Source organism: Saccopteryx bilineata, chromosome 4, assembly GCF_036850765.1.
Source record: "Saccopteryx bilineata isolate mSacBil1 chromosome 4, mSacBil1_pri_phased_curated, whole genome shotgun sequence".
Taxonomy (NCBI): domain Eukaryota; kingdom Metazoa; phylum Chordata; class Mammalia; order Chiroptera; family Emballonuridae; genus Saccopteryx; species Saccopteryx bilineata.
This window is the reverse complement of record NC_089493.1, coordinates 47,287,839-47,304,614: the sequence shown is the minus strand read 5'-3', so window position 1 is coordinate 47,304,614 and position 16,776 is coordinate 47,287,839. Positions and strand designations below refer to the sequence as shown.

Sequence of the window (16,776 nt, the reverse complement as noted above, 5' to 3'; positions counted from 1 at the left end):
TCCCTGTCACATGCCATTCTTTTTTTTTTTTTTGTATTTTTCTGAAGCTGGAAACCGGGAGAGATAGCCAGACTCCCGCATGTGCCCGTCCGGTATCCACCAGGCATGCCCACCAGGGGCGATGCTCTGCCCATCCTGGGCATCGCTATGTTGTGACCAGAGCCACTCTAGAGCCTGAGGCAGAGGCCACAGAGCCATCCCCAGCGCCCGGGCCATCTTTACTCCAATGGAGCTTTAGCTGCGGGAGGGGAAGAGAGAGACAGAGAGGAAGGAGAGGGGGAAGGGTGGAGAAGCAGATGGGCGCTTCTCCTGTGTGCCCTGGCTGGGAATCGAACCCAGGACTTCTGCACGCCAGGCCGACGCTCTACCACTGAGCCAACCGGCCAGGGCCTGTCACATGCCATTCTTCTTTGATCCATAGCAGATACTGCTTATTGATGATCACAGTACTCTATTTCTCCATAGTATTTCTCCACTCATTGTTTTAGCTCTCTACTGCCAGTTGATTTGAGTTGGAATGAATCACACACAAAAAAAAGTCTATCATCTCTGATCTAGATGATTATTTGGGGAAGAAATTTCTAGAATATTTATATTTATAATTGATGAACTGTTCTATTCCATCCATTATATGAAGTAACATCATCATAATTTTGGAAGCCTAATTATTTAAAGAATACCTTAATTGTTTCTTGTCACTTAAATTTTTAGATGTTTGTGAAGCCAACTGAAACTGCTACTTTTATAGAGTATTCTTTTTTTTTTTTTTTGTATTTTTCTGAAGCTGGAAACGGGGAGAGACAGTCAGACAGACTCCCGCATGCGCTCGACCGGGATCCACCCGGCACGCCCACCAGGGGCGATGCTCTGTGGCGACCAGAGCCACTCTAGCGCCTGGGGCAGAGGCCAAGGAGCCATCCCCAGCGCCCGGGCCATCTTTGCTCCAATCGAGCCTCGGCTGCGGGAGGGGAAGAGAGAGACAGAGAGGAAGGAGGGGGGGGCGTGGAGAAGCAAATGGGCGCTTCTCCTGTGTGCCCTGGCCGGGAATCGAACCCGGGTCCCCCGCACGCCAGGCCGACGCTCTACCGCTGAGCCAACCAGCCAGGGCCTTATAGAGTATTCTTAAAGTGTAGTCTTTTTAAAAAAAATTTACACTTGAATGTCACATCTTTAACTTTTAATTAGGTGACATATCTGATACTGTTGTTTACTTTTATTTTTGTGTTTTTCTTTATTTTTTAGGAGTGGACCTATCCTATGAGACGAGAAATGCAGGTATGACAACCTTTTTGTTTACTTAAGCCTACATATATTATTATCATCATTAAATAATTTAACCTGATTTCACAAAGGGTTTAAAATCTCTGGCTTATCTGTTGACTCATGATCTATAGGTACATTACTAAGTTTTTTTTGTTTGTTTTTGTTTTTTAAAATTTATAAACATTTATTGTATATTATAAATATATATTACTAAGTATTTTAAAATATTAAATATTTAAAGTTAATTGTAGATCTTAAAATGATAGGAAATGAATTGGTGCCTTTTTTTTTTTTTTTTTTTTTAAATGTTTGTATTTTTCTGAAGTGAGAGAAGCAGAGAGGCAGAGAGACTCCTGCATGTGCCTGACTGGATCCACCTGGCATGCCCACCAGTGGGCGATGCTCTGCCTATCTGGGGCTGCTCCATTGCAACCGGAGCCATTCTAGTGCCTGAGGCGGAGGCCATGGAGCCATCCTCAGTGCCCAGGCCAACTTTGCTCCAGTGGCGTCTTGGCTGAGGGAGGGGAAGAGAGAGACAGAGAGGAAGGAGAGGGGGAGGGGTGGAGAAGCAGATGGGCATGTCTTCTGTGTGCGCTGGCCAGGAATTGAAGCTGAGACTTCCACACGCCAGACCAACGCTGTACCACTGAGCTAACCAGCCAGGGCCACTTTGTTTTGTGAGTAGATCCATGGTAATATATGTATGTGCTTAATGAATCACTTTGTTTTTCTGCATCTGAAAAATTGGGTACAATATTTCTCTTCCTTTTGAAAGCAATTTGCTCTATGTTTGTCTAGTTTAGATAAGTTCAGGAGTGTTGACTTTATATAAAAAGTTGTCAGTCAGGCTGTATCATACCCTAGATACTAACATAGTGTACTATATTAGTGATATCAATCAACTTCCATGACTAACTCCTTCAGAAGACTGAGTTGAATACTCTCAAGTATGGAATGGAATGAGTTAAGTCAGGGGTCCCCAAACTACGGCCAGCGGGCCACATGCGGCCCCCTGAGGGCATTTATCCGGCCCCTGCCGCACTTCCGGAAGGGGCACCTCTTTCATTGGTGGTCAGTGAGAGGAGCATAGTTCCCATTGAAATACTGGTCAGTTTGTTGATTGAAATTTACTTGTTCTTTATTTTAAATATTGTATTTGTTCCCGTTTTGTTTTGTTTTTTTACTTTAAAATAAGATATGTGCAGTGTGCATAGGGATTTGTTCATAGGTTTTTTTTATAGTCCCGCCCTCCAACAGTCTGAGGGACAGTGAACTGCCCCCCTGTGTAAAAAGTTTGGGGACCCCTGAGTTAAGTGATAGATTCTTATAACAGTTCATTTTTCTTTTGCATTTCTCACCGTGTACAGTCAATTGCTGGACCTAGGATCAAGCATTGTCATTTGTTTCTGGGACTCCTTTGACTTCTAAAAATTAGTTTCTTTTCTTTCTTAATGAAAATTCATTTTTTTAAAAATATATGAATACCTGTGAGGCATTTTACTTGGAAGTGTGGAAAATGCAAGAATGAGTAAAATGTTATTTCTGCCCACAAGAAGCTGGTAGAAGAAATCAGACCTATACACAAATATGATATATAGAACTAAACTACTATATTAGTATCTTGGGTATAACTCAAGTGAAAGCTTTCTATATTGAATTCACAAGAATAAATTTTAATTCAGCACACAGAAGGTACTTATTTAAATTGTTAAAACTGTCAATAAGCAAACTTTTGATATTGGTCTTTTTTTTAACTTTGCTGCACTTCATTTCTGTTATTAACTACAGATAACAGTTCTAATCTTATTGTATCTTGTGCTGCTTTTGACTTCGCAGAGTAAGGTTTTGTGTAATTCTAAAAGGAAGATTTTCTTTATGCTTATTTCCAGATAATATTTTATTAATGTAAAAGATAATATAGTGTACTAATTCTACCCAAACTGCTAATAAAAGCTCTGTTGTCAATAAACTGGGGGGGGGGGAAGCACTATAGAAGTTCAAATATCTGGTATATATTATTCAGAAACACATTTCAGCTTTGTCTCATTTGATATAAAGCACATGTACATTTCTCTTTGCAATTATTTGCTCAATGTAACTTAGAAATACTTCCAAAACAACAAGCTTTTTAGCAAATTGCTATAACAACTGTGAAAATACCCTACTATCTATCCACTTTTATGCTGTATATTTTATATAATTTAAATTGCTGGTGGTAAATATCTCAATCTTTTTTTTTCCTAGGAAATTTTACCTGGATTGTTTTTAGGCCCATATTCTTCTGCCATGAAAAGCAAGGTATGAACTTTAGGATAGGTTCATCAAGAGACTTTATTAACCAACCTTTTTGGAGTAAATGTTTATTTTTTTAGTAATAATAATTTTATTTGATGGAGGGTTCATAAATAATTGCATGTTAACAGTAATTGTCACTCTGTCTTTCCAAATTGTACTGGGCTGGTGATTCTCAAGTGTTTCACGACAAAGCACAAATGAGTTTTTACATTTTACTTCTCATGAAATCTACGTGTTTAAAAGATTTACCAAATAATAAACCTTTATTTAAGGATTTTATTTGCCCTCTAAAACTTAAAGCCCAAAATAAGGATATTTCAGTTAAGATTTTCTTATCTAGGGTGAGTGTGTGCGTGCGTGCGTGCGTGCGTTTTATGTCTGTGCATACACATGCACATTCATTTTGATTGAAGTGACTCAGATCTTGTTTTTGTTTTTCCAGACTTTAGAGGTCTGGGTGCTCTAGGTTATAAAGTATCACACTATATATAAATGTCCTATGTAGTCAAACTGAAATTTATTTCTTCAGTTACACACTTAGGAAGATATATCTCATTTTAATATATATAGCAGTGTTGTTGCTACTTTTTTTTTTTTTTTTTGTATTTTTCTGAAGTTGGAAACAGGGAAGCAGACAGATTCCCGCATGAACCCGACCGGGATCCACCCGGCATGCCCACCAGGGGGCGATGCTCTGCTCATCTGTTGCAACCAGAGCCATTCTAGTGCCTGAGGCAGAGGCCATAGAGCCATCCTCAGCGCCTGGGCTATCTTTGCTCCAATGGAGTCTTGGCTGCGGAAGGGGAAGAGAGAGAGAGAGAGGAAGGAGAGGGGGAGGAGTGGAGAAGCAGATGGGCGTTTCTCCTGTGTGCACTGGCCGGGAATCAAACCTGGGACTCCTGTACACCAGGCCGACGCTCTACCACTGAGCCAACCGGCCAGGGCCCATTGCTACTTCTTAGAGGATTCAGCCCTATGAATTACGACAATTCTACTAATTCTCTTTGAATTAGAATGAGAAAGGTATCATAAATATTGTGTCCCCCCTCAAATTCTGTTTATTTAGAAGTCAGTGTTCTTATGTATATCTACCTATAGGTTTTGTAAAAAACAGTAGAATTTTAAACTTTAATGGTATAATTTGATGAATTTGTGAATTTTGGATGATTTGGGCTCTCTGAAAGTGAAAGGCTTTTTTGCAGTTGAAGCATCCTAAGTCATTTTCATGGCCTACCACTAGGTTAGAAAGAAGAGGGTAAATAACTATAGACTTAAATGTGACTTACTATATAAAATATAGGCATAAAACTTAATGCCCAGATACTGTGGTATTCACAAATTACTGCCTTTAAGATGGTTTTAGATTATTTGCTTTTTGTATTTCCATAGTACCAGTGGTGGGATTCAGCCAGTTCACACTGGTCTGGCAGAACTGATACCTAATTTTTTGTTGAGCTTGGTGAACCGGTTGTTAAAATGGCACTTGTACTCAGAGTTCTTTCTAAGGTGGGTGCCTGGGCAGCTGCCCATTGTGGAAATCACAAATTTACATTCCTTACTCTTTTTTTTTTTTTGTATTTTTCGAAAGCTGGGAACGGGGAGAGATAGTCAGACAGACTCCTGCATGCGCCTGACCGGTATCCACCCGGCACGCCCACCAGGGGGCGATGCTCTGCCCCTCCGGGGCGTCCCTCTGTTGCGACCAGAGCCACTCTAGTGCTTGGGGCAGAGGCCAAGGAGCCATCCCCAGCACCCGGGCCATCTTTACTCCAGTGGAGCCTTGGCTGCGGGGGGGGAAGAGAGAGACAGAGAGGAAGGAGAGGGGGAAGGGTGGAGAAGCAGATGGGCGCTTCTCCTGTGTGCCCTGGCCAGGAATCGAACCCGGGACTTCTGCACGCCAGGCCAACGCTCTACCACTGAGCCAAATGGCCAGGGCCCTTACTCTTTTTTTAACTTTCATCTACACAACAGCACATTCTAATCGCCGGTAGTAATGTTCATTCTCTCCATAGGTGAAAAAATTGCAAGTGAGGACGCCAATCAAGAAGCAATATGGCCTGACCAGGCGGTGGCGCAGTGGATAGAGCGTCGGACTGGGATGCAGAGGACCCAGGTTCGAGATCCTGAGCCCACCAGCACGGGCTCATCTGGTTTGAGCAAAGCTCACCAGCTTGGACCCAAGGTTGCTGGCTTGAGCAAGGGGTTACCCGGTCTCCTGTAGCCTCCCGGTCAAGGCACATATGAGAAAGCAATCAATGAACAACTAAAGTACTACAACGAAAAACTGATGATTGATGCTTCTCATCTCTCTGTGTTCCTGTCTGTCTGTCCCTGTCTATCCCTCTCTCTGACTCTCGCTCTGTCTCTGTAAAAAAAAAAAAAAAAGAAGCAATATGAAAATATCTTAAATAAGTTTTATAGTTTTTGTCAGGCATTATTTAATATTTTTTCATTAATATTTAAAAATTCATAACATCTAGTTTAGTGTACCTCTTTTATTCTTATTTAATTAAATGCATGAAATTATAAAGTACCTTTCAGTATATCAGTTTTATATACTTAAAATGGTCATTAGGGCAGAGAAGCAGTTGTTAATCATTTGAATCCCACCACTGACTGTATCTATTATATCATCTGTCATCTAAAATAATAAGTATTTGCTTACAGATCTATGTCTTCAAAATGTTTTTCTTCTAAATGCCACCATGGTCTTATTAGACTGAGGAAAAGCTTGTATGGGAAAATTTGATAATTTTCCATCCTAAGTCATTCATATTTCTTTTCATACCATCACTCTAAAAAATACGTAACAACAATAAAACAAAATTATAATGGAGATAGAGAAACGTGAGGGAATAAAAATTTTTTAAGACTCATTATTTAAGCCTATCCTTTATTACATTCAAATACAGTTGTTTTTGTTGTTATTGTTTTAGCAAGAGAGACAGAGATATCGAGACAGGGCTGAAGGACAGGCAGGCAGGAGGGAGAGAAATGAAAAGCATCAATTCTTTGTTGTGGCACCTGAGTTGTTCATTGACTGCTTTCTCATATGTGCCTTAACGGGGGGGCTACAACAGAGCAAGTGACCCCTTGCTCAAGCCAGCGACCTTGGGCTCCTACCAATGATCTTGAGCTTCAAGCCAGTGAACTTTGGGCTGAAGCCAGAGACCATGGGGTCCTATTTGTGATCCCACGCTCAAACCGAATGAGCCCATGCTCAAGCCAGCAACCTCGAGGTTTCAAACCAGGGTCCTCTGCATCCCAGTCTGACGCTATATCTATTGTGCCACCTGTACCACCGATGGTCAGGCTCAAATATAGTTTTAATAGAAAGGACAAATTAAAGCTCTTTGTAACTAGTAAACTATTTCTTTTGTAAAACTTTTATATTGTTTGTGGGTATTATAAGGTCATGATTTATTTTTAATAAAGTCTAATGAATGATAAAAACACTCTTTTTGCTATTACATGTAGGTTCTATTTTGATAAGATTTGTTTTTACTTATTAACAATCTAATGTGCCTCAAGTTTTTTGGGGGTTTTTTTTGTTTGTTTGTTTGTTTTTTGTTTCTGAAGTTGGAAATGGGGAGGCAGTCAGACAGATTCCCTCATGTGCCTGACTGGGATCCACCTGGCATGCCCACCAGGGGGCAAGCTCCGCCCTTCTGGGGCGTTGCTCTGTTGCAACCAGAGCCATTCTAGCACCTCAGGCAGAGGCCATAGAGCCATCCTCAGCGCCCGGGCCGACTTTGCTCCAGTGGAACCTTGGCTGTGGGAGGGGAAGAGAGAGACAGAGAGGAAGGAGAGGGGAAGGGGTGGAGAAGCAGATGGACGCTTCTCCTGTGTACCCTGGCCGGGAATTGAAATTGAACCTGGGACTCCTACACTCCAGGCGACACTCTACCACTGAGCCAACCGGCCAAGGCCCCTTCAAGTTTTTTTACCACAGTTATATATATTGTCCAGTAATTCCTCACATTAAAATATTAAAATTTCTTCATGTTTCATAGATACAAGTATAAACAAAGGAATAAATGTTGAATTTATTTTAGAGGTTGGAAAAATGTGAATATGGAACATTGATTATTAATCCTACCAAATGTTTACCTCCCTTCCCCTAACTGAAGATACACTTAGAGAATACAAAGATAATTGAACTCTAATCTCTGCTAGACATAGGAAAATTTGCTGTAAAAATTAATATTTAAAACTTTTGAAAGCCATATTTTTTTAATCAGCTCTGGCTGCTATAATAAAATACTGGGTACCTATAATAAAAGACTAGGTGGCTTCAACAACATTTATTTCTCACAGTTGTGGAAGCTGGGAAGTCCGAGATCAAGGTGCCAGTAAGGTTAGGTTTTGGTGAGTTTCCTGTTCCTGGCTTGCCAAAGACTGTTGTATCTTCATGTGACAGAGGAAACTGATGTCTCTCCCTCTTATAAGAGCACTGATTCCATCATGGGGGCTCCACCCTCATGACCTCATCTAAGCCAGTTACCTTGGCCCACCTTCTAAAACTATTCATTACCTTAGGAGTTAGGGCGAGTTTTAGAGGGAAACAAACGTTCAGTTTGTAACAAATACAAATTATCCTTTGAATTCTCTCATGAATTTTTAGTATTTCTATTCTGGATTATTTAGTATATAAAGTGGGAATTAAATATATAGGATTATATAATGAAAATATAGAAAACTCAAGATTATTCTGATTCCCCATGTCATCAACATAAATTGTTCATTCATTTTTTGAACAGATAATTGAACAACTACCATTGTTCCAGGCACTGTTATACATACTTAATTTGAATCAGTGAACAAAGTCCTTGTTCTCATGGAATTTACATTTAAGCTATTAAAATAATACATCATCTATATATTCATTGATATTTATAATAACTTGCAAATAAAATTTTGATATTTTCTAGAGTTGCTGTATTCAATCGCTTTGTAATTCAAGCCAAAAAGCACCACAGAATATAAAAAGATATCATTTGGAGTTGCCTTTTTTTTTTTTTTTTTTTTTTTTTTTTACAAAGACAGAGAGTGAGTCAGAGAGAGGGATAGACAGGGACAGACAGGAACGGAGAGAGATGAGAAGCATCAATCATTAGTTTTTTATTGCGTGTTGCAACACCTTAGATGTTCATTGATTGCTTTCTCATATGTGCCTTGACCATGGGCGGGCCTTCAGCAGACCGAGTAGCCCCTTGCTAGAGCCAGAGACCTTGGGTTCAAGCTGGTGGGCTTTTGCTCAAACCAGATGAGCCCGCGCTCAAGCTGGCGACCTTGGAGTCTCGAACCTGGGTCCTCTGTATCCCAGTCCGATGCTTTTATCCACTGCGCCACCGCCTGGTCAGGTGTTGCCTTTTTTTTTTAACTTTAGTAGAATTTTAAAACCCTGAAAGATTTAATCTGTGAATTGTATAAATTAATTCTGGTTTGTAGTAAAACAAAAGGGTACTGGGAGAAGCCAGGAATAACCTAGAGATTTGAGCTTTGGTATTGCTATTACTAAGTCAGTGATGTTGAACAACTCTTTATATCTTAGTTCCCCCTAAAGAAGAAAGATTATAGTCAATATATGTAACCACTATTTACTAAACATTTGGCATGCTGAAGGCACTATGCCAAATGGAGTTATATAATTCTTAACAAGCACTCAGTGAGTAGGTAGTGTTTTCCCCGTTTTCAAATGAGAAAACGGAGCCACAAAGCTCAAGTCACTAACAGAGCTGGGATATAAAGCTTGGGCTCTCATGGCTTTAAAACCCATGCTTTTAACTACTAGTACTGTATAGTTTTGTTTTCCAAATAAATTATTTTTTTTTTTTTTTTTTTTTTTTTTTTTTTTTTTTTTTTTTAAATTTTTTTTTTTTATTTTATTTTTATTCATTTTAGAGAGGAGAGAGAGAGAGAGACAGAGAGAGACAGAGAGGAGAGAGAGACAGGGGGGAGGAGCTGGAAGCATCAACTCCCATATGTGCCTTGACCAGGCAAGCCCAGGGTTTCGAACTGGCAACCTCAGCATTTCCAGGTCGACGCTTTATCCACTGCGCCACCACAGGTCAGGCCCAAATAAATTATTTTTAAGATCCCATCAAGCTTTAAGATTATAGATGTAAAATAAGCCTCTTAGCCTTGAGGACATTTAATGTATTACTCTTGAATCATTGAAATTTCTTTCTCATCATTTCAGTTTTATGATTTTAAAATTGGCTTTAATCCCCTTTATTTAAAACTCATTGGCTATATTGATTATAATGTTGAATCATGTATTTTCAAATGTGTTACACTAAGATGATGTTTTATATTTTAAACTATTTCTCTCCTGCCTCTTCTTTTTTTTATAGCTACCTATCCTACAGAAACATGGAATAACCCATATAATATGCATAAGACAAAATATTGAAGCAAACTTTATTAAACCAAACTTTCAGCAATTATTTAGGTAAGAATTATAGCTATGATTTATTAAAATGTGTGTAGCAAATGTATAGTATACATTTATCTGAAGTTGACTTTATTGTGTCAGACTTTTACTGTACATATTCATTTTATAGAGATGGGTTGTATAGTACATCATTTAAAAAGATTTTCTTTAAAATATTTTTTCTCTTATTTAGAAATTAAATTTAATGGGGTGACATTGATCATAGGTTTCAGGTACATATCTCTATAGCATTTGAACTGTTGATTGTGTTGTGTGCCCATCGCTAAAATATTTTAAATATGTAATTCATGTACATAATGCAGAATTCTAAAGGTTCAAAAGAATGCATACTAAAGAGTAGGTTTCTCTATTCCTGTTCTCTAGAAAATCAGTTCCCCTCCTGAGGCATCAAATTATTACTTCTTTTGAGTATCCTACCAGAGTAATGTTACATATTTAAGAATACTCCTACAGATAAACTTTTGTTTTTGTTGCTAGCTTTTTTTAATTGTATAGTTTTTGGGGATTGCTTTATGTCATTACTTAGAGCTGTTATTCTTTTTTAAGTTGCACAGTAATCTGTTATATGACTGTACTAAAATTTATTCAACCCATCTTCTATTTTTGGACATTTAGATTGTTTCTAGACTTGCTAATAGAGAATATAGTGAGTATCCTTGAACATATCATATAATTCATGTAGGAATATATCAGTAGGATAAATTTGTAGAAGTGTAATCAGTGGATATTAGCATTTAGAATTTTAATGTTGTGGGGGGCAGCAAGATGGCAATAGAGTAGGCGGATGTACCAACTTCCACTTCCCAGAACCAAAGTGGGTTACAACCTAATTTTAAGAACCATCATCTGGAAAAACCAACTTTGGCATAAACTAAGAGGACTCTTTAATCAAGGAACACTGAAGAAGCCACAATGAGACTGGTAGGAAAAGTAGAAATGTGGAGAGGGCTGCCCAGCTCCCAGGAGCAAATGGGCAAGTTTAGCAAAGAGGGGAGGGTCCTGGGCCCCAGGAACAAAGCCCCAGCCTGCAGCCCCAGAGCCTAGAAGAAGCGTATGGACAGTGTTTAGCTGTGAAACAAGTCAGGATATACTGTTTGTGAGAAAGAGACAGATTTCTCAGACACAGGATTCTTTTTAAAAGGACCACGCAGAAAACCTCTTTCACAACCACTAACTCCGGACTCTGGGAGACGGGGAGAGTTGAGAGGACCGGAGTAGCAGGAAGAGAGTGTAATCTAGGAGGCACAGGGAGAAACACTTTGAGGAACAGCCACCCTAATACCTGGGCTGAGTCATTCCCCAAATCTAAAGTGACTATTTCCCCTGGAACAAGCAATACCAGCAAAGGGAAGCAGGACACCAGGCAAACAAGCTCTCCTGTGGCAGTCAGAGCAGAGTCACTTAGAAGGAGGGAGCCTTCAGGAATACAGTATTGAGTGCTAAGGTCTGAGCTGAAGCGACCCCACCCACACTGCTGAGTGCTCGCTGGAGGGCGGGCAGCGGCAGGATGTGAAAGCACAGTACCATCACCAGGGGCAGAAGCTGGGCCGACCATGACAGGCCTGGCAAGAGCTCAGTCTTGCCTGGCGGGGATGGAAGGGGTGCACAAAAGCAGCGACCGGGCTGGGTGAGCAAAAGTGGTCCCACCTGCAGTCCTGCACACAGGGGAAAGGAGAAAGCCGGGGAACTGTAGAGACCTGCGGCTGAGCATTGACACAAAGCCCCGCCTGGCCCAACTCGCGAGTGTAGCTCGTCCGAGGGGGCAGGGTGAAAACCAGGGAACAGGCTGAGATCCATGGCTAAGCACAGGTGCGAAGCCCTGCCTGCAGTGCCAAGGCTTGTGGCCCCAGCGCGCAGTCCCACCTGTGGGGTGGGGTGAAGGCCGAAGCCTCCTGAGGCTTGTAGACCCGGCATGTGAACACAGCTGCTCCTGTGCAGGAGAGGCGGAATCCGCAGCGATCAAGTGGGATTTATTCTTGGGAGGCAAGGCTGGTACAATATGCGCAAATCAATCAATGTGATTTATCACATAAACAAAAGGAAGGAGAAAAACCACATGATAATTTCAGTAGATGCAGAAAAAGCATTTGATAAAATCCAGCTCTCATTCATGATCAAAACTCTCAGCAAAGTGGGAATATAGGGAACATACCTCAACATGATAAAGGTCATCTGTGAAAACCCACAGCCAACATCATACTCAATGGGCAAGAATTAAAAGCAATTCCCTTAAGATCAGGAACAAGGCAGTGGTGCCTCCTTTCACCACTCTTATTCAACATAGTTCTGGAAGTCCTAGCCACAGCAATCAGACAAGAAGAAGAAATAAAAAGCACCCAAATTGAAAAAGAAGAAGTAAAACTATCATTATTTGCAGATGATATGATATTGTATATAGAAAACTCTAAAGTCTCAAAAAAACTACTGGACCAGATAAATAAATTCAGCAAGGTGGCAGGATATAAAATTACTACTTAGAAATCAGAGGCATTTTTATACACCAACAATAAACTGTCAGAAAGAGAAATTAAGGAAACAATCCCCTTCACTATTGCAACCAAAACAATAAAGTACCTAGGAGTAAATTTAACCAAGGAGATTAAAGAGTTATACTCAAAAAATTATAAAACATTGATAAAAGAAATCAGGGAAGATACAAACAAGTGTAAGCATATACCGTGTTCATGGTTAGGAAGAATAAACATCATTAAAATGTCTATATTACCCAAAGTAATTTATAAATTCAATGCAATACCAATGACATACTTCAAAGATATAGAACACATATTCCAAAAATTTATATGGAACCAAAAAAGAACATGAATAGCCTCAGCAATCTTGCAAAGGAAGAATAAAGTGGGAGGTATCACACTTTCCTGATATCAAGTTATACTATAAGGCCATTGTACTCAAAACAGCTTGGTACTGGCATAAGAACAGGCATATAGATCAATGGAACAGGACAGAGAACCCAGAAATAAAGCCACACCTTTATGGACAACTGATACTTGACAAAGGAGGTAAGAGCATATACAATTGAGTAAGACAGCCTCTTCAACAAAAGGTGTTGGAAAAAATTGGTCAGCTACCTGCAAAAAAATGAAACTAAACCACCAAATTACACTATTCACAAAAATAAACTCAAAATGAATTAAAGACTTAAAGGTAAGCTGTGAAACCATAAGCATCTTAGAAGAAAACATACGCAGTAAGCTCTCTGACATTTCTTGTAGCAATATATTTGCTGATTTATCTCCACGGGCATATGAAATAAAAGACAGGATAAACAAATGGAACTATCAAACTAAAAGCTTTTGCACAGCTAAAGACAGTATGAACAATAAAAAGACTAACCACACAATGGGATAACATTCAACAGTACGTCTGATAAGGGGTTAATAACCAAAATTTATAAAGAACTTGTAAACTCAACACCACGAAGATAAACCGATCAAAAAATGGGCAAAAGAAATGAATAGACACTTCTCCAAAGGGGACATACAGATAGCTAATAGGCATATGAAAAAATGCTCAACATTACTAATCATTAGAGAAATGCAAATTAAAACCACAATGAGATATCACTTCATACCAGTCAGAATGGTGCTCATCAACAAAACAACACAGAATAAGTGCTGTTGAGGATGTAGAGAAAAGGGAACCCTCGTGTACTGCTGGTGGGAATGCAGACTGGTGCAGCCACTGTGGAAAACAGTGTGGAGATTCCTCAAAAGATTAAAAATCGAACTGCCTTTTGTCCCAGCCATCCCACTTGTAGGAATATACCCTAAGAACACCATAGCACTATTTCCAAAGGAGAAATGCATCCCCATGTTTATGGCAGCATTGTTCACAATAGTGAAGATCTGGAAACAGCCCAAGTGTCTGTCAGTGGACGAGTGATTAAAAAGCAGTGGTACATATATACAGTGGAATACTATGGGGCCGTGAAAAAGAAGGAAATCTTACCTTTTGTGACAACATGGATGGACCTGGAAACTATTATGGTAAGCGAAATAAGCCAGCCAGAAGAAAAAAATATATGACCTCACTCATTTGAGGAATCCAATGAACAGTGTGAACTGAGGAATGGAATTGAGACAGAGGAGAGATCAAAGGAAGAGACCAGAGGAAAAAAGAACTGGGAAAGGGGATGATAGGATGGGATAAACCTGAATGGGAAGGGGGCAAGGGAGGTGTTGGGAATATGGAGGAGGGGCGATGCATTCAGGGTAACACTAGAATCTATGTAAACACAATAAATTAAAATCAATTAAAAATTTAAAAATTAAAAAAAAGAATTTTAATGTTGCAAATTTCCCTCCAATGGCTTGGATCAGTTTACATCTCCACTATGAAGTATATGAGAGTGATTCTTTCTGTCGTATCTCCTAGCTTTAAAATGGTGTTTCTTGTCATTTTCATTTACCTCATTTATCTTATAATGAATGTTGTTGAACAGCTAGTGATTTTAATGTCATTTTTATTTTTAAAAATAAGTATATTACATGTGGTACTAAAGCTATGTAATGAATGTAAGTCTCTTTCCTCCTCTAAACCCAGACACTTAGCTAGCTTCTCTTCCGGGAAGAAGCTACTGTTAAAATTCTTCCTTGAATATCATAGAGATATTCTATGTCTATAAAAGCATAGTACAGGCAGGATTTGGGTTTGTCTTACCCCCCTGTAGTTGCCAGTCAATAAACTCCTCAAAAATTAAAAAAAAAAAAAGCATAGTACATTAAAATATTTTAATGGTCTGCTTTATTGTTTGTAAAGATGATAGCAAGCTTAATGTACGTCAGTATAAGACACTGAAATATATTGTGTAAACGTACAATAACACACTGTAACCATGAAAATGAATGAACTATTTTTCTGTGTATTGATACAGGCCAACTTTGCTCCAATGGAGCCTCAGCTGCGGGAGGGGAAGAGAGAGACAGAGAGGAAGGAGAGGGGGAGGGGTGGAGAAGCAGATGGGCGCTTCTCCTGTGTGCCCTGGCCGGTAATTGAACCCGGGACTCCTGCACGCCAGGCCGACGCTCTACCACTGAGCAAACCGGCCAGGACCCAAAGTTAGTTTTTTAATACATAAAAGTTTTATCTGAAAGTGTGCTTATTACAAAAAAATTCTTTTTCAGATATTTAGTCTTGGATATTGCAGATAATCCAGTTGAAAATATAATACGTTTTTTTCCCATGGTAAGTATCAGTATTTTAATATCATTTAAATTTATGGTTTAACCTCTTAATCAGGGGTCCCCAAACTTTTTACACAGGGGGCCAGTTCACTGTCCCTCAGACCATTGGAGGGCCGGACTATAAAAAAAAACTATGAACAAATCTCTATGCACACTGCACATATCTTATTTTAAAGTAAAAAAAACCAAAACAGGAACAAATACAATATTTAAAATAAAGAACAAGTAAATTTAAATCAACAAACTGACCAATATTTCAATGGGAACTATGCTCCTCTCACTGACCACCAATGAAAGAGGTGCCCCTTCTGGAAGTGCGGCGGCGGGGGCTGGATAAATGGCCTCAGGGGGCCGTATGTGGCCCACGGGCCGTAGTTTGGGGACCCCTGCTCTTAATTGTTCTAAAACTTAGTACTTTGTTATGACTGAAGATTGCAGGATAGTATTTTTTTTTTAATTTTTATTTCTAAAACCTTTTTATGAGCTCCAAAACTTTGAGAAACTCATACTTTGGATTTAAATTAAATATTAGCTTATTTATTTATTTTGTATTTTTCTGAAGCTAGAAACGGGGAGAGACAGTCAGACAGACCGACACGCCCACCAGGGGCTATGCTCTGCCCCCAGGGGGCGATGCCCTGCCCTTCTGGGGCATCGCTCTGCCGGACCAGAGCCACTCTAGCGCATGGGGCAGAGGCCAAGGAGCCATCCCCAGCGCCCGGGCCATCTTTGCTCCAATGGAGCCTCAGCTGCGGGAGGGGAAGAGAGAGACAGAGAGGAAGGAGAGGGGGAGGGGTGAAGAAGCAGATGGGTGCTTCTCCTGTGTGCCCTGGCCGGGAATCGAACCCGGGACTTCTGCATGCCAGGCCGATGCTCTACCACTGAGCCAACCGACCAGGGCACTTCTTTATTTTTTTTAAACTTGAAATAGTTGTAGCATTTTGAAAATTCTTGAATTAATGTAATTTTTATTCACATAAATTAATTATCAGGAAATTTTTAATATATTTGTTTCACTGTATGTATTTTATGGTTATGTTAACTGACATGTTTTATTATAACACACTTTTCCTTCAGACTAAAGAATTTATTGATGGGAGCATACAAACTGGAGGTAAATGATATTTAGCTAATGTTTATTTTTAGGAGATTATTTGTTAATTTTTTACTTAGTATTCATTTTAAATTCAGGCAATGGAAGTTGTATTTATATATAATGGACTATTTTCAAGGTTATGTTTCTTGACTTCTTGTTTCATTTGGGTAGACTTTCTCTTTTTTTTTTTTTTAATTTTTTTGGGGGGGTAGACTTTCTTAAATATCCTTATAAAACTGTTTTCAAATTCTGAGTCAGCTTTAAATCTCTTTAATTAAAAGTTTGTTGTATTCTCTACAGTTAGTGTAAATAAATTGTAAAGATTTGAATATTAATAAATATCCAAGTGGTATGTTTAAAATAAAAGATTTATTTTAATACCGTATGATACATGATTTCAATATATTTTTTAATTGTTGAATCAGGAATTTTTCTATCAGATTAACTATTTCTTGTTTTTT

General features: G+C 39.3%; 2 protein-coding genes across 2 annotated transcripts in view; one reads left to right on the top strand and one right to left on the bottom strand.

Moving 5' to 3' along the window:
* GNPNAT1 (glucosamine-phosphate N-acetyltransferase 1) overlaps positions 1 to 16,776 on the bottom strand; it is a 211,468-nt gene that overhangs the window by 159,508 nt on the left and 35,184 nt on the right. The gene's annotated exons all lie outside the window — the stretch shown is intronic.
* Positions 1 to 16,776, top strand: part of STYX (serine/threonine/tyrosine interacting protein) — a 43,550-nt gene that overhangs the window by 14,590 nt on the left and 12,184 nt on the right. Inside the window, exons 2-6 of the mRNA XM_066274796.1 lie at positions 1,243 to 1,275; positions 3,508 to 3,561; positions 9,915 to 10,012; positions 15,160 to 15,220; positions 16,297 to 16,333. Coding sequence (XP_066130893.1) covers positions 1,243 to 1,275; positions 3,508 to 3,561; positions 9,915 to 10,012; positions 15,160 to 15,220; positions 16,297 to 16,333 — 283 coding nt within the window. The remainder of the gene's footprint in view (positions 1 to 1,242; positions 1,276 to 3,507; positions 3,562 to 9,914; positions 10,013 to 15,159; positions 15,221 to 16,296; positions 16,334 to 16,776) is intronic.